Source organism: Camelus ferus, chromosome 6, assembly GCF_009834535.1.
Source record: "Camelus ferus isolate YT-003-E chromosome 6, BCGSAC_Cfer_1.0, whole genome shotgun sequence".
Lineage (NCBI taxonomy): Eukaryota > Metazoa > Chordata > Mammalia > Artiodactyla > Camelidae > Camelus > Camelus ferus.
The window spans coordinates 61,294,942-61,319,903 of NC_045701.1; the positions used below are offsets into that span (position 1 = coordinate 61,294,942).

The window sequence follows — 24,962 nt, forward strand, 5'->3', positions numbered from 1 at the left end:
CATTCCAGACCTTTCTCCTGGTTCTTTTCTAATACCTAAGCAAAGGTAAGCACTACCCATTTGATTACACAAACCAGAAACCAAGAAGTATTCATGTCACCCCGCTCTCTGACATCTCCCATATCCAATTTATCTTAAAGCCCTATTCATTTTAACTCCTAAATATCTTTCAAATTTATTCACAGCTCTCCATCAGCACCGTCACTACCTTAGACCATGCTATTAGCATCTCTCCTAGCCCTACTGAAGTGATCTAATAAATTTTAAGCCCTTCATTTGACCCCTTCTAAACTATTCTGAACGCCACAGAAGAATTACCTTTTTGAAGTCACTCCTAGTTTAAAATTATATGATAGCTTCCACTGTTCTAAAATCTATTTTGGTTTACCTAGACTTGCATGGTCTAGCCCCTCTAATCTAATCCTTCAACACTCACGCTCACTCTCCATCCAACTTGCAAACATTTGAATATGCCATGCTCCCTCAAACACAGGGCCTATACACTTGCTAGTCTTTCTAAATGGAGTGTTGTTCTACAGCTCTTTCACACCCCTGTCCTTCTCCTGACATTTGTGTCTTTCTGATTGTGTACTCATATCTTGTTCTGTTCATTCTTTTTTCCCTAGCACACTCTCTAGAACTTCCTGGCACACTGTAAGCACCAAATACTTATTGAGAAAATAAATACAGTATTAAAGAATTAACTAATACAGAAATCTCTCATAATAATTTCTGACTCCTCTAGCACTCATAATTAATAATTAATATTTATTTAATCTTCGTGAGAAGCACTGTATCAGGCAACTGGATAGAAACCGCTCTGTTTCATAAACATTGGGTTCTTATTCCAAGCAGATTTTATACATAAATGACTACCTAGCCCATTTCCATTTCCTTTTGTAGAGCACAATTTAAAAACTAAGAGAAAACTAAATAAACTAGAAAATGTAGCAAACTACATTGGTTATCTGCATCTCTAATCCAGATAACAAGTTCTATTGCCTCCATCCTATTTGGAACTCACTTCTTCAGCTCATGCTACCAAGAGATCCATGGGGAAATAATCCTAATTACCCCTCACATTAGTTAACATGCTTTAGGAGAAACTCTCAGTTTAAATAGCTTACACGTATCACCTCTTTTAGCCTATTTATATTCTTATTAATACACAGTGGCATAGATAGATAAAGAGATAGATAGACAGATAGATGAAAAACAAATATCTACTTTCTGCAATGTCCATAATACACTAATGGTAAATGCCTCTTGCTGTGGAAAAAATGTTCTCATTAATATCCATTAGGTCCACAGTGACTATAAAGCTTGATCAAAATGTGCACCCCAAAAAGAAGTATACTAAGTCTCGATTTTTTTTCAAATATCATGCTATGTGTACAAGTAAACCAGATTCGGAGATGCTTTAAATCCCTCAGTGAAATTGCTGCCTTTACAATAATCCAGACTCCTTAAAACAACCTAAACCTACCTACCTCTACAGTTCACCTTGTGCATCTCTGTCTTCTGCTCTCCAGTTACAGAAAAATTCTTTCCTTTCTTCAAAAAATTTTATATTCTCTCTCACCTGGGAAGTCTCCAAATATGAATTTTAAAAACACTCTCTCTAACCCACCAACCACTCCTTTTGTCTGGTTAACCCTACTTATCTTTCAGGTCTGGGCTTAAATGTCACCTCTCCAGAGACCTCCCCTGACTATCCCCATCTTCAAATAGGTTAAGATCCTTGTTCTATGGTACAAATAACTAGCTCATGAAACAGTGAAGAAATGATGCAGCAGGCAGTAAGTGCTGAAGCAGAGACAGGCGGAAGTGGCCACGATGGAGCCTAACTTTAGTAACACCGATTAGCAAACATAGATGCCCTAGTCACATTGACCAACCTCCTGGCCTTTTGTTTCAGCAGAGTTGAGTTCAATCTCTCTCCTTTATTGCAATAATCTTGAACAAAGTCTCCCTTGCCATTTTTAACAAGTGTCCAGTGCAATTTCTTTTTTGATAGCTCCATGAAGATCAGGGAGGATTTGTGTGTTGGTTCACTGCTAGATTCCCAGTGTTTAGAATGAAGGAGTGGCTCAGTATAGATTTGTTGAGTGAATGGATGAACAAAATCAAGTAAGGTATTTTTTTGCATTTAAATGTCTTTGACAGAAAAATAAATCCCTTTGGGACGATTCCTATATATTTCTGAATATACTACTACATCTCAACAGTCAATCTAAGTACATGGCTTATTAATCACACTAAAGGGCAGAAATGATCAGTCCTAGCGATGTAACTTTATTATAGACACTGAGAGGCCTCTGCAAGTGGAAATTGTATTTTCTAAATATGATTACTTTTTTTGCCAATATAGGTGAAACTACCACTAAATAGATGAGCTATTTTAAACTTAATTGTTAGATTTCAATATCAAACACAAGAAGAACAATTTGTTCTAAAACTCTAGGAGAATCATATTTGAGTAAAAAAATTCTACCGGTCTAACAATTTGTAATTATTATAAAACAATTGTTGCACAAGCTCCTGTCATCTAGGTCTCTTAACTCACTGTGGCCAAAGCAATGACAACACCTGCAAAAGCTCAAACAAAAGCTGTTTGAGGATGACCACTCCTAACTCAGTGTAATTCTGTGTATTAGTGTGAATGTCACTGAAGATGGTTGACTTTTACTGACATAATGACTTAAACATAAGCAAATCACAGTGAAAACTAGCATCTTCCGGAAAAATGCACGCCAGCCCTTTGACTATAAAGTCCATACTTGTGTCTGCAATGATAACCAAGTAAACAGTCATACCACAACACTATCTTGGACCATGCTTGTTCTCAGTAGAGTTAAAAGGACAGAGGGCAGAAACCACTGCTTATGAGTGCAGCAGCATCAGGTACCTACTTCCACAGGATTTGACCTCATAGCAGTCTGGGTAGCAGCCCGTAGAGCTATGCTCCTTGTGCCCTTTCCCCCAGGGGACAACTCAGAAGTGAGCAAGTGAGACTCAAATGGCAGGTACTGGACCCATCTTAACTTAAAAGCCTAAAGAGCTGAAATTGTCTAACTCCATACTCAGCTTGGACACCAATATAAACATGTTCCTTGTGAGTTAGCATGAGTTACGTAAAAGCAGAGAAAAAAACCATGGCATAAAATGAAGTAATAAAAAGACCAAGTGGAGTAGGGATAGAGGTTTAGAACTTCCTTCAAACAAGAGTGAGGAAATGATATATTCTAAGACATAGTGATAGTCATTGTGCAGAAAGACAATAAAGAGCAATTTCTATGCAAGTATCCACAGTTAGTTAAGGCAAAAATTTTAAGGGCTATATTAGACATACTGCAATATATTTCAACCTTCTTTGCCTCTATATCAGAATCATTGCTTAATGCTTAACAATAGGAAGCATTCATCATGGTGAAGATCAGTACAGATAAAAATTTCTATTCCTGTAAGCAACAAAATCAAATAAAGGAATCTTATTGCTGTCCTTATTGCTTGTAACTTCCTATCCTTCCAAAGCTAATTCCCTTAGCTAGGCAGACAGCTTTGCCTCTGTGGAAAATTCATGCAAAAGAATACATTCCTGGAACATTATCACATTTTTCAAATACAAGAAAGATAGCAATCTTTAAATCTGTTTGCCACCCAACCTTGATAACATTTCGTACCATCAACCCCCACTTGGAGTAGAAATTAAAAGCTCAGCCTATTGCCACTATGCTCCAACTTGGAACCTGTGGCTGACTCTTACCCATTCTCCAAATCCTTTCCTCGTCTCCTCCTTCACAATCAATGACCCTTCTTTGGTTTACACTTTTGAATAATTTGTGATAAAGTTTTTCTCTAAAGCTAGAAGGTAGGTATTTGAGTAAAGTGACTATTCTTTGTACATCTTTGTACTCATTTGTCCACAATGCTTTGCACTCCTAGTGGGAGATCCCAGCTTGGGAACCTAAACCCTAAAATAATCCCTAAACATGCATGGAAACCTGGCAGGGTAGGTCACCTGACCAGAAGATTATTTACATGAGAATATTCATGGAAAGGAACTTATAAACAGAGGGCATAGTGGCCAAAGGATAATGCCCCATTATCTGCAAGGAGAAGTTTACGGCACAGTTAGGGTTACGCTACAAAGACTGCCCTTTGGCCCTACTTTTTCCATTACTAGCAAGAAACAGGTATACTTAGGAAACGTGATAAGTTTCAATGTCTCATTCACTCCAATAGACATATATATAGTATGGCAATTATATGTCTGGCACTGCAAATCCAGGATATTAGCAAGACAGAAACTTAGCATTAAGGAAGAATAAGGTCTATTTTTGATTCCTCCAGAAATGAGCAAGTGCTTAACTCTTAGTTTTCTAAAGATCTTTATTGGATTTGAATTCTTTACTTAAGGTAGAATTGAAGGATGCAAAATAGGGTCACCCATAAACGTTCCCCTGAGCACACAGATGAAAGACAAGCGTTGGTAAACCACTAATCCAATCCTCAACAAAAATATAAATATTTTTTATTGTTATTAGAAGCACTAGTGTTATTAAGGTGCTTTCTTAAGCAGAGAAGAACTGGAGGTATATAAGACTTAAAATTGCAGCTAAAAGTTTTTAAAACAGGCTACTAAGAAACTAAGAACACTTACACTAAGAAAGTTCCACATAGAGGGTAGAGTTATCCTAGAGATAGTATGTTTCATCACAGTAAAAGTTGCATACTCTTCAGAGCAAATAAATTTACCAGGAATAAAAAGAGGAGTACTACATAAAGGCAAAAGTGTAAATTCTCAAGAAGACATAATTCTTATACGTATGTACCTAACAAAATCATCAAAATATGTGAAGCAAAAACTAATAGAACTGTTAGGAGAAATAAGATGAATCCACTATTGCAGTTATTGACTTCACTGTCCCTCTGTCAGAAATGGTCAGATCTAGCAGGCAGAAAATCAGTAAAGACACAGTAGAACTCAATAGCACCATCAATCAACTAGCTATTATTGACATCTTTGACTACAACAACAGCAAAAAGCAAAAACAAACAAACAAAAATCACAATCTTCTCAAGCTCATGTGAAGCAGTCACCAAAATAGATCCCATCCTGGGCTATAAAACACATCTCAACAAGTTTAAAACAATAGAAATCATGCATTATCTGCTTTTGGACCATAATGAAGTTAAATTAGAAATCGGTAACAAAAACATAACTGAAAATCCAAAATAGTGTGGTGATTAAACAACACACTTATAAATAAGATATGGATCAAAGAAGAAACCTCAAGAAAAATTTAATATTTCTTTTGAATTAAATAACACTGTAAATACAATTTACCAAAATTTGTGGGATGCAGCAAAGCAGTTCTTAGAGGACAATTTATAGTTTAGTCTGCATATATTACAAAGAAACAAAGAACTAAAATCAATAGTCTAAATTTCTACCTTAGCAAACTAGAAAAAGAACAGCAAATTAAACCTAAGTAAGAAGAAACAACATACTAAAATTAGAGTAAAAATCAATGAAGTCAAAGTAGGAAACCAGGGGAGAAAATCAACAAAATTTTCTTTGAAAATATCAATAAAATTGATAAGCCTCTAGTGATACTAACCAAGAAAAAAAAAAAGAGGACACAATTACTAACATGAGAAATGAAAGAGAGGACATCATTACAGATGCCATAGACATTAAAAGGATTGCAATAGTAATAATAACAATAATGGAATAATATAAATGACTCTATGTCCATAAATTTGATAATCTAGATGAAATGGACCAATTCTTTAAAAGACACAATCTATCAAAACTCATACACCAAGAAGTAGATTATTTAAGGTGAACTGTATTTATTAAATTGATTCAATAATTAATAATCTTCCAAAACCAATAGCACTAGACCCAGATGGGCTCAGTAGTGAATTCTTCCAAATATTTAAGGAAGAAGTTATACCCATTCTTTACAATCCTTTTCATAAAGTAGAAGCAGAAATAATACTTCCTAACCCAGTTTTATGAGGCCAGCACTACCTTAATATCAAAACCAGACAAAGACAATATGAGAAAAGAAAACTACAGATGAGTATCTCTCCTGTACATAGATTCAAAAACCCTCAACAAAATATTAGCAAATCAAATCCAACAAAATATAAAATTAATTATATAGTATGACCAAGTAAGATTTATACTAGGTATGCACATTTGGTTCAACACTCAAAAATCAATTAATATAATCCATAACATCATAGACCAAAGAAGAAAAATCACATTCACATCAATAGATACACATAGATTAAGAAATAGAAAAAGCATTCATTGAATTACATTTACTCATGAGAAAAACTCCCAGAAAACTAGGAACAGAGAGGAACTTCCTCAACTTGAAAAATAACATCTACAAAACCCTACTGCTTATATCAAATTACATTATATTTAATGGTAAGAAACTAGAAGCTTTCCCACTAAGATTAGGAACAAGGAAAGAATGTGTATTCTCACTACTCTTATTCAACATTATACTGGAAGTCCTAGCTAATGCAATAAGAAAATAAAACAAAATAAAGGGTATACATATGGGGAAGGAAAAAAAAACGTCTTTGCAGATGACATGATTGTCTATGCAGAAAATCCAAACAAACTGACCAGTGTGGGGAAAAAACCAATAACCTGGAACTAATTAACAATTAGAACAATTGCAGGATACAAGGTCAATATACAAAAGCCAGTCACTTTCCTGTACACCAACAATGAACAATTCAAATTTAAAATTAAAAACACAGTATCATGTACATTAGCACAAAAAAAATGAAAAACTTAGATATAAATCTAACAAAGTATGTGTAAGATGTATATGAGGAAAACTATGAAATACTGATGAAAGAAGTCAAAGAAAAACTAAATAAATGGAGCACGATTCCATGTTTACAGACAGAAAAACTCAATATTGTCAAGATTCCAGTTATTCTTGACTTGATCTATAGCTACCAATGTAATCTCAATCAAAATCCCAGCAAGTTACTTTGTGGATATCAATAAACTTAGTCTGAAGTTTATATGGAGGGATAAAAATTGTACAGAATAGCCAACATAATATTGAAGAAAAAGAACAGTTAGAGGACAGTCACTCAACTTTAACACTTGCTATAAAGCTATAGTAATTAACACAATGTGATATTGGCAAAAAATAAATAAATAGATTAATGGAACAGAATAGAGAGCCCAGAAATAGACTCACATAAATACAGTCAACTTATCTTTGACAAAGGAGCAAAAGCAATACAATAAAGAAAAGAAAGGTTTTTTTCAACAGATGGTGCTAGAACAACTGGACATTCAATGCAAAAAAAAAAAAAAAAAGGAATCTAGTCACAGACCTTACACCTTTCACAAAAATTAACTCAAAACAGATCATAGACCTAAATGTAAAATTCAAAACTATAAAACTTTAAGAAGATAACATGGGAGAAAATCTAGGTGACCTTGGGTATAGTGATAATTTTTCAGATATAACACCAAAGGCACAATTCATGAAAGAAATAATTAATAAACTGGACTTCATCAAAATTAAAACCCTGTTCAGTGAAAGATACTGTCAAGAGAATAAGACAAGCTACAGACTGGGAGAAAATATTTGCAAAAGATATCTGATAAAGGACTATTATCCAAAATATACAAAGAACCCATAAAACTCAACAATAAAAAAATCAACAACCCCATTAAAAGTGAGCAAAAGATCTGACAGACACCTGACCAAGGGAGATATTCAGTTGGGAAATAAGCATATGAAAAGATGTTCAACTTCATATATCATTAGAAAATTGCAAATTAAAACAACAACAAGATACCACTACATATCTACTAGAATGTTAAAATCCAAAACACTGATGATACAAAATGCTGATGAGAATGTGGGTCAACAGGAATCCTCATTCATTGCTGGTGGAAATGTAAAATGGTACAACCACTCTGAAAGATAGTTTGACAGCATTTTACAAAACTGAACATATTCTTATATGATACACCAGCCGTGCTTCTTGATATTTACCCAAATGAGCTGTTAACTTATGCCTCCACAAAAACCTACACCCAAAAGTTTATAGCAGCTTTATTCATATTTGCCAAAACTTGGAAGCAATCGAGATATTCTTCAGTAGGTGAATGGATAAACAAACTGTGGTACATCCAGACAATAGAATATTGCTTGGCACTAAAAAAAATGAGCTATCAGCCATGAGAAGACATGGAAGAATCTTAAACGCATGTTACTAAGTGAATGAAGCCAATCTGAAAAGGCTATCTACCATGTGACTCCAACTATATGACATTCTGGAAAAAGAAAAACTGTACTAAAAGGATCAGTGGTTGCTAGTAGTTAGGAGGTAAGAAGGGATGAATAGGCAGAGCACAGAGTTTTAGGACAGTGAAACTACTCTGTTTGATACTACAATATGTCATTATGCATTTGTCAAAACTCATAAAATGTGTAACACCAAGAGTAATCCCTAACACAAACGATGAACTTTGGGAAATATGACGTGTCAGTACAGTTTCATCAGTTACAATATATGTATCTCTGTGGTTGGTGGTGTTGATCATGGGGGAGGTGGGGGAAATCTCTGTATGGAAAGTCTCCCTACCTTCCTCTCAATTTTGCTGTGAACCTAAAACCACTATTTAAGAAAAGTTTATTATCAGCTGGGCAAATATATTGATAAGAAAAATCAAACAATTCCAAGGTAGACTTGGCAGTGTTTCCATGAATTCAGTAAGATTAAAACTAGGAAAACAAAAAAATTATGTTTTTTTTTTTTTACCTATACCACTCAAACATTATTTTCAATTATCTACATACAGCCTTGAATGAAAAAGTAATGGCAATCAGACTGCACTAAATGACAATTTCTAACATGCTATTTATTCTTAGGAGAGGGTCTGAAATTCAACAAAAGTGACAAAAAGCCCCTAAAATCTATGTATATAACTAGCTTCTTTGATTTCCAATTCTTGTTTTGATGACCAGATAAGAGGTAAAAATTTTCTATGTAAACAGATATGCTAAGACAAGGTAATGCATGTGGCCATTTGATAGGCATAATTCAAGAAAAATTATAATTTAGAAAATTATTTTCCATAAACTTTTCTGGAAATTAGGAATATTTATACACTTCCACTTAGTAGTCACTGGCCCATTCATTTTGCCTCCTGAAACAAAGCATAAGTGATCATCTTCCAAATTTCAATTTGTTCTGACCTAGTTTGTCATGTTTACCACTTACTAATATCACTCACTGTCCCCTGAATTCCCCGTGTATCACATTTCCTAAGTCCACTTAGGCTACCAAACTGTGTGTTATCTGCAGCAGCCCCATCTTTCTATGACATCTTATAATTCAGTCCCCCCAGCCTGCCAGAAATCAAGCTCTCTGGACCTCCCAGAGCTGTATTCAAATTCATGCTACAAAGGAGTTTGTTTCTATTCCTTGGATTCTCAGTGATAACATCTTTTACCCCCATTATGATTTCTAGGAAATTTATAGTACTTATTTCCAAACAGAATGCTTTCCTTTAATGGACTCTGGCTTCCCTGCCTCAAAATTCTCTTAAAGAATCACATATACAGTTTGTGAATTCCTCATAAATCAAATTACCTCCAGAGAGCATGTCGACTGAGACAATCTTGAATATAAAAAGTGTTATTAAGTCCTCTAGGTCATTCTGCACCCGTATCATGTTAAAGGATTAAACTGTGATTTTCAGATTCATACTCTGCTATTCCAACACTAGCTCAATTCCTCATTTTTTAGTTCTATTTTGTTTTTATGTCATTGTACAATCTACTAAAACCTTGCTAACATTTCATTGCTTCAGGTCAGTGAGTCACTAATATGCACTAAGCAACGAAGGACTACCAAGGAGATGGAACACATTCTTCACCATCACAGGGCTTATAACTAAGCTGAGGAACAGATACATACAAATGAAATAATAATATCCCCTCAGATATGCACAATTCTACAAGCAAACATGATTCATGGCTGCTTTCCCATTTATTCCTTAAAACCCATCTTGTGAAGCAAGGAAGTCAGGCATTCCTTCTCTTTTTTTTTTTTTCTTACAGATATGGAAATGGAGATCCATCCCAAAGGTTCACAATAAATATGTCCTAGAGAAGGCATCTGATAGTTAAAAAGAGAAAATTGAAAGTAACGTGGAACCAAAATACAAGACAATACTAGTTTGAAAGATGAGAAGGCAAACAGAGGTCCTTGATTTATTTGGAAGGGCAAAGATAATAAAAAGTCAAATATTGATGCTAAAAATGTTGAGTAATCAATTAACAGAAAAACTTCCCATCCAGTAGAGAGAATCCAGGAGATTCTTAAAATTCAATCACTCCAAAAGACAGTAGAAAACAAGAAAAATGAAGCGAAAACAAGAAAAATGAAGTAAAAACAGAGAAAAGTGAAGAAAAAGTATTTTAAAATGGAAAATAAGATGCTCTAAGTAAATCAAAAAGTAATTAATTACAATAAATGTAAACAAACTAAACTTAACAGTTAGATCCTCAGAATGTACACAGACTATTGATAAAAGATACAACTAGAGTATAATAATCTAGAGTGATAAAAAGTTAAATGATAGGAATATATATATACCAATATACAAATGCTAATTTAGCTTTATTAGTATCAAGCCAAATAGATTTTAAGCAAAAAAAAAAATTTTAAGGCATTATTAGTGACAAGAAATGTTAGAAAATAATGTTGAGAAAATCTCCAGGAAGTATAGCAAAAAGATAAAAGATTGGAAAGTAAGAGAAGAAAAAAAAAAGGGATTAGAGGACCAGTCCAGTAGGTACAATATTTGAACAAAAGGAGTTCCAGCAAGAGAGAAAACAGAAAAGAGGGGAAAGGGATGGAGAAAAGTATCATAAGAAAAAATCAAAACAGAAGACATGCTTTTCCAGATTGAAAAAGGTGACCCAGTCCGTGACCAGCAAAGCTGATGAAAATCAACCCACACTAAGGCATACCACTGGAAAGATTCAGAACTCTGTACAGAGAAGATATATTAAATTTCCAGGAGAAAAAATGGCTTAAAGTTTCTTAACAGAATTAGAAAGTAGACTGTAATGGCACTATGAGTTTCAAAAGTCTAAGGAGAAATTATCTCTAGCCTAGAACATTGTAGCTAGCCAAACTGTCAATCAGCTAGGAGGGTAGAGTAAAGAGATTTGTTTAAGAAAATGAGGTTAATGGAATATTGCTTGATCGATGTAATGAGGGCAGATTTAGACAACTGGCATAGAGCTTAGTGGCTGAGTTAGTGATAAGTACAAGTAAAACTAAGCAAATGATAAAACCAGGTAATTATCAACTCTGGAAAACGGAAAGTGCAGAAAAGGAAAGGTCATCACAGCATGTTGAAGTTTCAGCTATAAATAGATATTTGCAGTCATAATGATTAAAAAACACTTAATATTTATGGAACCAAAAGGATGATATACCTATATTGTGAGAATGAGATGATAGAAAGAGTGCATGTATATAGTGAGGGCAGGGGGAAAGAGGCTAAAACCTCAAATTTCACCACAGTAAGAAGTCCAAGTCCTAAAACTGAAAAACCAAGAAGTAGATTCACAAGCTTGTTGTTTGCTGATGGAGGCAAATAAAAGAATCCCACAACTTGAAAGTGGTTACCTCTAGGGTCTTCTCTGTTTCAAAATGAGATACTGCCAATTATTCTTCATAGAGATTTTACCAGTTAATACTCCCTTAAGCAATGTATGAGAGACCTCACCCCATCACTTTATCAGTTCAGGTCCCCTACAGAGTGGTGCCAAGTCAGGGTTAGATATGCAAGAATTTTACTGAGATAAGTGCCTAGGAAGGACAATGGGAGGAAGGAGGAACCTTCACACCACAGTGCAGGTCTGAAACCTATGAAGAGGGAAGGAAGAATTCTGTTCAAAGTACCTCAACCACAGCAAGGGAAATGGGGAATCCCAGAGCAAAGCTGCTGGATAGAGGAGTTCTTCATTGGGCAGGAGTAGGCTAATCATTATACTACCACCACTCCTAGTCACTGCCTGGGTGCTGCCTTGAGGAACACGGCCTCAGCGTGTGAACGGCAGCGGATCAGAAAACCACAGCCGGTGTCGGTCAACTGTGTTCACTGGTGTACTAGTAAACCATTAGCAATTAATTCTACATAAAGTTTTTTAAAAAGTTTTTATTCATAGCATTTATGACTTTCTGGGTGTAAATACTCCCACCGTGGCCAGTTTCAAGCTACCAGTATACCACAATAGTGTGATATCACTGAATGCTGAGTTTGGAAGAGATACTAAGGATTGGCTTGACTGGCTTTCCCAAACCAGGAGCCTTTAACTTCCAGGGAGCCTTTAACTGTGCTCCATGCAGCAGGTTTTCATGAAAGGACATCTGAGTAGTGTGCATCCTTAGCCACGTTACTCACCAACCTAGTGTATGAAATAACTGATGGTAAGTGTAGTCTATAGTTTTACTTTGCATTTTCTTTAGTATGAGTAAGTCTGAGGATCTTTTCATATATTTTTGTAGTATATTAAATGCATTTATCTTATGTAATATATTTAATGTATTTTCTTTTTTATGAATTAACCCTATTTTTATTATTTTTAATTAAAATCTTTATACCTATGTTCTTAAAAATGGAAATCTTAATTCATTTATCTGAATATATTAAACCATTTAGTAAGTGAACATATAAATACTACTTATTATTTTCTTATCACATGATTAGCATTTTCAAAATTAACCCCTCTCAACCCTTCCAGAAGGTAAATAGGAAATAAATGTACCATAAAAAACTTGATGTAGGTAGAATCTAAAATTAAAAAACAAATTACTAGGATTTCTTTTTTTTTCCCAATTTTTTAAAGTAATAATTACATGTAGAACATCAAAATACAATGTCTATAATTAACTTTCAGGGAAATATTTTTTAATATCATTAAAGTTGATTGAATGCAGAAATTTTATGGAAAAAGTTACTGAAGAAAAGTTTTAATCTACTTCCCAACACACAGAATGACAACAACATAGTGAAGAATTTTCCATCTGAGCAGTCTGCAAGGACAGAGTAGAATCTTTAGGGAAATTAAGTTTGTAATTATTAGGCACAAATTTTAATAATAGATACATTCTATATTGACTCATTTATATGCATCCTTGGTGTAGCAAGTTGAAAATCATCCACTACTAAGTGAGAAGCTAAGAAGCTCTGGATGAAATGGTCTTTTAAGATATTACACATGTTTTAAGTATTTCTAGTCATGCAGGTAACAGTGAAAAAGCAGAATCTTGAACTAAACCAGCCATCAGAAGTCGTCCAATACAATCTCTAACCACAAATGTACTTGGACAAAATTTAAAGCAAAAACTATTTTTAAAAAAAGAAATCCAAAAAAGGCATAAATTCAAGAATTGCTCTTTCATAAAAGTTTTCTATCTTTTTGTTAACTCAAGGACTGTTACCATATGTATCTGGAGGGAAGGAGGTAAAAGATCTATGGATACACAGAGTTTTAAAATGCTACAGTTTTCCCAGGAAAGTACACCTATTTCATCATCTTTCAATCAATTATCTAGTTCATGATCCATGTTTGACTCCAAATGCTGTGGTTTTTCTTCTGTTCCTCCTCCTTTAACCAAAACATCAACCACAGCCATTTTCCCAGTAATTAGTATTTTCAACCAGAAATCAATAAAAAGAAGCAGATGAATATCAATTTAAGGTAATCAATTATGAAAATTTATAGCAAGTGTTTAATATGGTGAAGGTTGAAAGTGGTAGCTAAAAAGAAGTTTGGATTATCTGTAAAATTCTCTGATCATAATTTTCTCAAAACACTGATTCAAGTACTAAAAAAAAGAAAGAAACTTACCTCATCTACATTTTCAAAGGCATTGATGATGTCGTAAGGTAAACAAGACAACAGATCAATCACAAACCAAGTTTTCAGATAGTTCATCCTTATCAACTTGGGGTCAGAAATGACCTCTCCACCAGGTCCCACAAAGGTCGTATGAAAATTTAAAACAATGTCAACCAGGAAAATAACGTCCACCACACTGTCCAGCACCAGCCAGGCTATGTTGTTCTGCTTCGTTTTGAAGGAAACATTGTAAGGAACCATAATGGCGGTGTAGAAGGTAAGAATTAAAATCACCCAATCCCAAGTTGTTTTAAAAGCACAATAGTGTAAAATAATGTGTGGTGGCGTCTTTGGCGCTTCTTGCTTATACTGAGGAAGGATATCTGATCCCAGCTGAAGAACCTAAAAGAGAGAAAATGTATACATAAGTGACCTGGACATCTCTGCACAGTTAGGAATGAATTCAAATTTACTGGCAGTCAAACTACAGCCTATTTATCATGACTCCTGGTATCAAGCCCTGTCATGCTCTGCAGTTTCATCTCCATATTCTGAGTTGTATCAAAGTTTGTTTAAAATCATTCCAAGTGCAATCACTCTGCTGAAGTTGATCTGTCTGCCATTCCCTCTGGCTTTCTCTCCAGTGGCCAACTGCTGGTTCAAAAACTGGCCCCCATACACAGAAGTCAGGAAGAGACCAAAGAAAGAGGCAGACCGCTCCTGATTGGTAGGTGGCAGTTTTAATAAGCAAAGGAACTTACGAGGCCTTTACTGAGCAGAACAAGACCAGTAGATCTCTGAACCCACCCACCACATCTTAAAAGATTATACAGAGGTTTTAACAGGATTCAGTCACATATTCAGTCCAGATGGCCTCAACAGCACCATACTCTCTCAAAGAAGCATCCTTAAAAATGGTTCCCACTGGGAGAACATAACATTCCCAGGACAGGGGAGGTGGGGAGGAGCCTGCAATTGCCTGGGTCCAGCTCAAGGGTCAACCGGCAGTCACATCCTGTCAATGACCTCCTCCAACACCGACACTGACCCACAGCACTGCTGGACATCCACTTCTGGGCGTGCCTTCTGCACGCTCACTGGGCAAGCTTTCCTAGAACCACACATCTCTCACTGATTTGTCTAGCTGTCATTTGCATGACTCACCATTGTCCATTCTTCACCTATTTGGCATCTTAAGAGCATAACTGACTCTAATGCTTGGTTGGTGCTGTTGAGTGGGACCTAGCCAAGACCCTAATGGCTGGCACAATGGTATCAGGGTTGTGTATGTTGTAGCCTGCTTTTCCCTTTTACCTTTTCAATCAGGACTTAAAGAATATTGGATTTCATGCCCAGATGCAAATTCCCTTTAGGAAAAAAAAATACTAAATACTCAAGTTTGCTTCTCCATATCTTTGTGACAAGTGGAGAAATTTCAATGTAAGGTTAGATGAACCTTGACTTACTGTAATTAGATCTCATTAAAGAGACAATAAGGAAAGCAAATGACAAAGCAAGAGCTCAGACCTGGGCAATGGTAACAAACATAGGACTTAACACTTCCTTCCAGAACCTGGAACCTGGAAATTGTGAAAAGGAGTTGAAGAAGCAGGTCAGAGACCTCAGCTCCTTGCCACCAATGAAGCTAGAGCTGAGCAAACCTATGTATTAAGAAGTCTGTAAATGGGACTTTGATAAATACTGTTTCCAGCAGCTTCGCCCTCTTATGCATCCAATTATTCAGTGTCTCTGGGACTAATGGGACCCAGAAAGTAGGAGTCAAGTTCACATTATAAAATTATAAATGCACTAAACGTGTGAATGTGAAAACAAATACAGCATTTAAGTTGTATGCCACAAAGCAAAACAAGTATATTAGCATTTTTTTGAAACTTGGGAGAGACTTATCCTGAAAAGTTTCTTTTACACACAGAACTTACATAACTGAAAACTAAGCATATAACACCCATTATTACTACTTTGAAATGTGAAAAACATCACTGATATTCTCTTTAGCCATGCATTATAATTACTGTTTTAAGTTTGGGAGTTGTAAGTACTGTTTGTAAAGACTTTTACATGTTTATCCTCATCATCAGTCACCCAGCCATACTTTTCCTGTAAAGTCTTAAATTACTCAGCAACAAATTATCCTACAAGAAGGTACGCTTCATGTTGGGACGGAGCATTAAGTACATAGAATCATACAGAATCCTGGTCTCTCTCTCACTTTTCAACCACCAGTCCAACCGTACCAATTTCACTGTGTTAAACATGAAAATTTCCTCCATAACCAATAGTTTACCATCTGTATTCACACAGTCTATAGTTTGAGTACAGAGAAATCACACTTAGAAAATAACTCAGTGCCAGGGTGCATTAGGACCTTCAAGGGTCTGAGACATTTCTGTAAATACTAAAATAAAAATTATATTTTACAACTGCATTGTTACAAAGATGAAAAAATTAGTGTCATATATTCAAAAATTTTACCTAAACATTTATTTTCTACCTTCTACTGTTAACAGAAATTCAAACATCCTGTGGACCTCTGAAAGTGCCATGGGCTGCACACACAGTGCTAATAGACAAGTCAGCCCTGCTCACCGCCCCGGAATAATGTAAGGTGTCTCCTCTAGAGCTTTAGGTTTATTTTTATTCAAAAAGTTACTGTCTCAAGACATAAATACAAATTAGAAAACAGTGCAATTAGGACAACAGAATGTATAGGACAACAGGTTACAAGTAACATATAAAATATTTTTTGCTGGTTGAAAACAAAGCTGTAAGAACTGCTTTCACAAAGAAGTACTCCTTTCAAGAGTGAGGACAAAAAAAAAAAAATCAACTTAGGTTTACAATTGTATATACTGTCCTCTCAGCAGTTCTAGTAAATGCAGTGGTGTGAAAAACAACATAGGCAACACTTTCACACATAACAGTTTCTGTTGTTGGAACATCTGTTAGACAAGTCTGATTCCATTTAATACTAACCATGATGGAATAAAATAATTGTATTGTATCGTGACCTATGGTTTTTGGCTACGACAGCCCATTGCTTGTTGATTTCTGACTTAAGAACTGGAAGCCTTTTGGTATTCACCCATCTAAAGATATTCTTGTATTGCAAGCATATTAAGGCATGGGATGATTACAATAATACACCCCAAGAACTGAGAGATGACTGACAAAAGATAGACGCACATGTACTATAAGTTAATATTTTGTTTTAAATGATGTCTAGCTGCCCAAGCCTCGCAAAATGAGTTGATGTCAAAATGGCAAGTAGCCACTTTCTGTTTTAAACTAATTTATTTGTGAAAGGACATAAAATGAAGTTTAAAGCTTAGCTTTCAAAGCATACTATGGGTTATGAATTCTATTTCTTAAATCTGGCTACCAACTGGGTTCATCTGGAGAAGTTTAAAAAAAAATACAGTATATTCATGTATACTGACCCCACACCAGGAAATAATTAAATTCATTTCTGTCAGCTCTCAGAGAATCTATAGTTTCATCATCTTTCCAGGTGATTATAATGCATAGTTCAAGATAAAACCTCTGTCTTCTATTTCTTCAGACATTCATAACCCAGTTCTCAGACAGTGACTTGCGTTTGTAAAGCAATCCCAAAAAAATGCTACAAGGGAAAGAGGAGGGGAGCAGAAGAGGAGGCAGAAGGGGAAAAGAATGGCAAGGACAACAAAGAAAGGGACACAGGGGCTTCAGCTCCGACCTTTCTCACAGGCAGAGCACCACGTTAACCTCAGCCCCAGCACCGGGGCTCCTTCACAAAGCAGTGAGGAACAGCCCTCCACTTTGTTTCCTCTGTACTTTCACGAGCAGTGAGCCCTAGGTGGAGGAGGGGATGAAATCACATTTTCTGATGTATTATTGTACTGCCACAGACACATTCCTTCCCTCTGAATATCTAAGCGCACTGACGCTGAAGGATTCAGGACCTCGGACCTGATGGTGGTGGGGATGTTTACCTTCCCGCAGTACGATAGTGACAAGCAGAAGCCAATCAGCGGGATGTCAGTGCAGGTGGAAAAACAGATGAACTGCCTACATGGAGATCAGGGTCTTTGAAACTGGCGATCAGCTCCAAATTTAGAGGACCCAGTGGAATTAAGATAAAATTTTTATGTGTTGGAAAAAGTGAAAGAGCCTGAAATTCAAAAGCAAATCCAAATAATACTCAGGTTGTGTAAATTATATGACTCTGAGTACAACTGGAAAAAATTCTCTCTCTCTGCTAACTCAGTGCTTCTTCTAGGTCAGTCTTTGAAGATCTAAGAGCACACACAGACCACATCTCTTTTGAAAACCTTGTTATTCCTACATGTTCTCTGAAATCAAGCCTAAGACAGAAAGCAGTTTTGTATCTGAATCAGGCTTGTGAATTAGGGAAAAGAAACTGACAATAATCAAAAAGCAAAGCAAAAAAAGAAAAAAAAGTCAGATGGGAAGGAAAAGGAATGAAAGTTCCTCAAAAAATTAAAGTAAAAATGATGAGCTGTCAAGGGGAAAGGAACTTCCCTTTTAATGCAGAGGGGGGAAAAATCCAATCTTGAGTGATTCAGGGAACTAAGGTAGAAATTTTCCTCTATGGCCTCTTTCCTCTTGTTCTTGCCCATTTGTGTTAACAAAGAAAGAAAAACTGAATAGGGTGTAGTTAAGGGCCAGAAGGAATCAAGACTGTAAAAGTCAGCGGCCACAGAGACAAGCTCCTACACTTCGCCTTGATTTGTAGAAAGAAACTGGGCAACGGAAGGCAGAAAAGAAAGTAGCTTCAAAATCAAGCAGTGCTTAATAACAAGCACTACTGAGAAAAAGAAGCTGTACCTAATTGCTTTAATTCTTGTGCTAACTGCATATCATCTTTTAAAATACTGTGATTGCTGTGATTAGTTAACATTCAGATATGCTAATGTCTTACTTAGGCCCTTAAGACATGTCTGCACATCGAAGTATTACTCTTTCCCCAAGCTAACAGTGCTGTTTAGAGCAGAAAGTCATACAAGTCTCTCTGTTAGCAACGGTCCAAGAAAAACTCCAGAGCCTTCCAGAAAGAATGTCTGTTACTTTCTAACCCTCTCCAAACTAAATTTAATATCTGCAACTAGTTTAGAAAGTTACTCTGGAGCACATGAACTCACTTTTATCCAGCAGAGCAAACCGATGGACACAGACATTTAATTTTGTCTTTCTCTTCTGTGGTAAGTTACGTCAGAATATTTTGTGAGTGCCTACTTAGTGATCAGCATAGTTCTGGTATTTTGATTAGCTTTTTGGCATCTTTCATACAGTAAGGCACATAATGATTACAGAAGACATGTGATCATCAGAGCTTCTGGCTGCCTTGAAGTTCTGCCCTCATTCCTTTTCCCTCTGGTTTCAATACACTCTCTCTAGGTATTATCACCTGGTCCTATGGTTTTAACAGCCATGTCTGTGAGGTGACACCAAGGACTGTGACTCAAACCTAGATATCCCTCCAGAGCCAGACCCATGAACCTCCCTGCTTTTAGGGACCTTCCACTTGAATTTCCTGTCAGGCACTTCAAACTTAGTAAGCTCAAAACTGAACTTATTATCAGTGCCCCCAAACCTTCTCTTCTTTCTCTTCTATTTGATATTTTATTAACCAACAGCAGCACTATCTACCTAGTTGTTCAAGCCAAAAACACAGCGTTGTCCTTGACTCATCCCCTTTCCCATAATCATTCTAATCTCTCAACAAATGCGTTGACTCTAATCTTGCTACATCTGCAATCTGCCCACTTCTGCTGCTGGTTCCCTTGCTTAAGGCCATGGTCATCCTAGCTGAATTACCACCAGAACTTCTTACCTTGTTTCCCTACCTACCATTTCAACACGGAGCCACCAGGTCAAGCAAGGGGTCTTAATTAGAATAAATACTGTAATTAAGGCTTAAAAATTACAATAAATATTGTAATTAAGGTTAAAAAATGGACCTCTTTTGCAATCTGGTGACATCCATGGGCTCCTTTTTAGAATAATGTTTTCAAATTAGTACAATGAAAATACGGGATATCAAAGGAGACCCTTGGGGCCCATCTCTCTTTGAGAGGTTTTGTGAAACACAAACGTGATCATGTCATTTCCCACATGGACACTAGCCGACACTGTTCACTGTATACCACCTTAGCGCTTCCTTTCCTACCTGACTTCACCCACATTGAATTCACGCTCAAAAGGCATCATATTGTCTCATCTCTGAGTCTGCACATGCTGGACTCCCTGGTATAAATGACTTTCAGCCCTTCTTCACCTGCCTCTTATATTTTTCCTTCAAGATTCACTCAGCCCAGGTATAGCATCTCACTCAGGAAACCTTTCCAAAAGCCCCAAGTCTGGGTAAACACTCCTCCATGTGCTCCCACTGCACCCTGTCACAATGTTTATCACGTTTTGTTGTCAGTTTCCTGTGCTGGACTTTAACTCCTTGATGATAGGACCCATTGCTTACTCACCCTTACATCCTCTGCAGAGAACCAAGCATGGAGCAAACCCTCAATAAGTGTTTGCTGCACACATAAGTGAATGAATGGGTGGACTTCCTATCTCATTTGCTCAGAGGAAACCTCCTACTCTGCAGACATCACCTGGGATGTCATAAATCACTTTCCCATTTCCAAAGTAGGAGAGCATAAAAATAAATCTATGAAATTTCTATAATTCTGCAAGGGAAAAAATCAATCAGCAGGTAAGTATTTGTAAAATAACAGCCAGAAATATCTATATTGAAACATTTTGGGGGAAAAATGTACAACCACTACCACTTTGGGAAGCAAAGTTAGTCTCACACTTACTTCAGCTAATCTTGAATGTTTGTGGACCACCTCTGTTTTATTCATTGGCGTGAGCTGCTGCAAAACACTTCGGCTATTTGTCAAAGCCCGTGTCAATCGGGCAAATTTTGTCCAACCTTAAAAATAAGGAAAGAAAGTCTCAGTTTTTTCACACATGAAGAATACAGAAGCCAACATTCTTGCTAATATTCAAGGGATCTCAGAAAGAGCATAACATGCAGAATTAATGAAAAGTATCCATCTAAAGCATTGTATTGCTACATAGACATCATTATATATTTCAAGTGTAGCTATAAAATAATAAGTAATTTTTATGTGTGACCTTTGTGTTTTGCTCACATCTATTATTTAGTCCCTATAGCCAGGCAGCTAGTTGTCCATAAAATCTGACCTCCCCTTTACATTGTATAGTTTTGTTACTGGGAAACAGCTGCCCAGTCTGGAATACATCTCCCAGCATCCCCTGCATCGAGATGTAGCCATGTCCCTAGTTTTCATCAATGGAATGAAAGCAAAAATGACATGTGTCACTTCCACGTATGCAACAACTTAAGAAGCAAGTGAAACTTCTCCGCACTTTCTCCCTCCTTCTACTAGCTGTAGGCAAATGACAACAAGTCCCCAAGGGGATGTTGATAACCATGTCAGTCACTCTCACTAAATTGTGGTTCATCTCTCCATCCTCAACACTTGGTACAGGGCCTGGCATAAAATAGGTCATTAACTGATTGATTAACTAATTACTAAAAGTTACATATAACTTTAAAAATAACTCCATTTTTACTATCATGAACATTAACATGAAATATTATCGTGTCTTATTATCATTGGGTTTGGGTTTGGTTTTTGCTTTACTGGGTTAAAATGGTGAGGATGTCTTCAGATGACAATAACTATATTGGCAATAGGTCTATTAAAATATTTCCTGTTGATCATTTCTCTTCTTACATCAAATGAATATTATAATTGTGCTGAATATTTCTAGAAACTTCCAAGTCAATCTTATACTTACTGAAGGTTCATATTTCTAAGGTAGGTAATGTTGCAACTCTTAGTACATCTGATTATTGGATTAAAAGAGAAGCCTACTTTTACTCCCTCTGTGCAATAAGGTTTGGAAAATATTTTTAAATATTGTTCAGAAAATATTTTTAAAAAATAAAAGGAGATATTGAAGGAATAAATTCATTAACACATGGAAGAATACAAACCATCAAATGCCATGTGTTCTTTCTCCCTAGGATCATACAAGAAAGTAAATATGTGAGGAAAGAGAAACATGATGATAAAAGCTTATCATCATCCTCTGGTTTTCTATTTCAAGCATCATGACCATGCACGACTTTTTTAATGAGGAAGCAGCACTTCCTAATTTAAATACAAAACAGTGCTTCTTCAAATATGTCTCTGTATGTGTATCTCATTTTACACATGAAGTCAATATAATCAAGAAATATTTCAGCCCTTTACCTTATTTCAATTTCCTGAAGGAAGAAAAAATGTTAAACTGTGAAAATAAAACACATGCACTTTTTCCTATGGGAAAAATATAACTATCATTGATTAAATAGTAGAAAGAAACTGAAAGAAAAATGCAATGCTCATTCTTCGTTCTGAAAATTTACCCACAGTGTATTCCAAGAGAGACCACCTTCAAACATAGATGAAAAGGGAGCTTACTGCCTGATGTGACTTTTAGACGCCAAATCTCAATCTTTCTATCTCTGGTTGTCTAGTACTGTAAGTGGCACACGGTGTTGAATGAATGAATGAGAACATTAATTTTTAAAAAGTTAAATAGGAACTGATACAGCATCCATATTATATGCAGTTAAAGTCAGAATACAAGAAGGAAATATGTTCAGCTCTTGGCAGATACTAGCATGACTCATTTGTATCTGAAGGGAGGGCTTGGGCTTGGAGAAAGTAGAAAGGGCGTGGTAGAGGGCTTGGGAGGAAGCGTGGAAGATTATAACTCTGCCCTTGGAAAGAGAATTGGGGAGCTGCTAACAGGACAAAAAAGGTGGTGGCAATTGTCAAAATGACTCAGACTTACTGGAAGAGAGAAATTTAGGAGGAAATACTTAGGAAAGATTCCTTCTTCCTAAAGAAAGCAAAGCCAAAGGCAGTTGTCTAATTGAGTAACCATTTATGAGCTTTGCTATCAAAATTCCCTGGGAGCTGGAAAACCAATGCAAAGTCAAGGAGTGTTTTGTTTCAAATTTTAATCAAAGGGAGCACTCAGAAATGAGCTCCCTGAACTGCTCAGTGATCTCTTTATTTGTCTCTGGTTAGGGCTTTCTTGTAGTCCTCAGTTCTAAACAGTTAGCATTTTTCTCAAGACCCCTAACCACCCCTCTCCTCACTCTCAGCAGATTACCTTATCAAATACGTTATAGGCAGGAAAAGAAGACATAAGAAACACAACAGCCTTCAACTTCCCCTGTCCCCTCCACCTCTAGACCCACCCACAGTGGCATCCGATTCTTGCCTGTACCTTTATGAACTAGGAGAATTAGGCATTTGCTCTTTCCAGATCATGCACATATTCATGGACATGTAAATGGTTTCTAGACTTTTCACTATCACTAACAATTTCACAGTGAATTTCCTTATGCCTATCCCTCTGTGCTCTTGCACACATCTGGAATTGCCCATGTTATTAGCTAAATTAGTTCATTTGATCTGTCACCAACCCCCACTGTACCGTCAAACTTTGAAAAAGTTGAGCAGCCACACCAACTAGGTCAGAGAAAAAAGACAGATCAGCAGTTCTAACTTTTCTCAGCGATACATTTTCTGATCTCACCTTTACAGAGACCTAACTGGCGTGACTGATTATTCAGCACAGTTCGCCGATGTTACTTAGATGTGGTCAATACGGGGTAATGTGAACAGACAGCCGAATATGAAGAGCCTAATACTTGCTCTATGAGTTGTTCATGGCATTATGAGAACATTTGTTCTCCTAAAAGCTCAGGATGCCAACTCCTTCTTAATAAAACATTACTTTAGCTCTATTGGGTTGCAATTAACCTCTCTGTCATGGACTGCCTATTCTTAAAAATAAAAGGAAGTTGCAGCGGCAGTTAAATCAATCTACTAGACTGCAACACAAGACTCTAATCTACAAGAAAAAAGCTTAGGTAAACAATTATACTCTTGGCCAAAGAGACTACATGGTATAATTACTCATATTTCATCTGCTGTTTCCTCTCTAAAGAAAACCATTGGCTTCCCACAAGGGAAAGGTTGCTATTTTTGCTGTTATTCTCATTCCTAAGGAATTTTTTTTCTCTCAATTATTGGCATGAAGATGCCATAACTATTGGGAACACACTATAAGTGTCTCGGCAGTTTTGCAATCTGTTTGAAAATACTGTACAGTATAAATGGGCAGAGATTTGGGCCACCTCTTTTAGAACACATATGGATAACCAACAGAATGGATTTCTTGGCTGTAATTTTTCCCTTTTGTATTATTACAAATGATGTATCAGGCACCATTGACTGATAATCTGACCAACAGTTTCAAGACCTCAATACCAGGAATGAAAGATAGGGAAAACACTTTCCCCCTCCCTTGAATTACTATCAGCAAATTCTATTGTTTCAAAACAGTACAATCCTGTCAGAATCAGAGTGTTCTCAACCTGTGCTTCATTTTTATACGGAAAAAGGAGAGCAGGGGATTAGGGAGCCCAAGCCCCAAAAGTACGTCTCCACTGAAAGGATGAGGCAGCATGCTGCAGTACGGAGAACACTGGATCACAAACCAATCAGACTCTGAGTGTCGAGATCTTCAACAGAAAAATGGAGATGATGATACTAATTTTCAGAATTACAGGAGTGAACAATAAAGAATACAAAGCTTCTGACACATATTAACTCCTCTATCAAAACTGGTTTTCTTCCCCTGCAACGGTTTTTGCTACCATCCATCACGGTATAAGCCAAAGGTATTGATGACGTCACTCACTGTCATTTAAGTTAGAGGCAAAAATTAATCTAGAGTGAAGTTTTGGTGATCATAGGATTCATTATGAGGAAGAGCTACACTCAAGTTAGTTGTCTGTCGTCACGTTATAGTTACTACCCCAGATACAATTTAGAAATAAAATTCACAATTAGCCAGTTTACACAAGTCCTTCAGCCACATGTCTGAGTTTCCTGGTAAATATACCACTACAAGTAG

At 36.4% G+C, this 24,962-nt stretch overlaps 1 protein-coding gene across 1 annotated transcript in view; it reads right to left on the minus strand.

Annotated features, from left to right (window-relative positions):
* KCNH5 (potassium voltage-gated channel subfamily H member 5) overlaps nucleotides 1-24,962 on the minus strand; it is a 275,740-nt gene that overhangs the window by 202,750 nt on the left and 48,028 nt on the right. Inside the window, exons 5-6 of the mRNA XM_032482152.1 lie at nucleotides 20,768-20,883; nucleotides 13,938-14,330 (exon numbers count right to left, since the gene is read on the minus strand). Of these exons, the coding sequence (XP_032338043.1) occupies nucleotides 13,938-14,330; nucleotides 20,768-20,883 (509 nt within the window). The remainder of the gene's footprint in view (nucleotides 1-13,937; nucleotides 14,331-20,767; nucleotides 20,884-24,962) is intronic.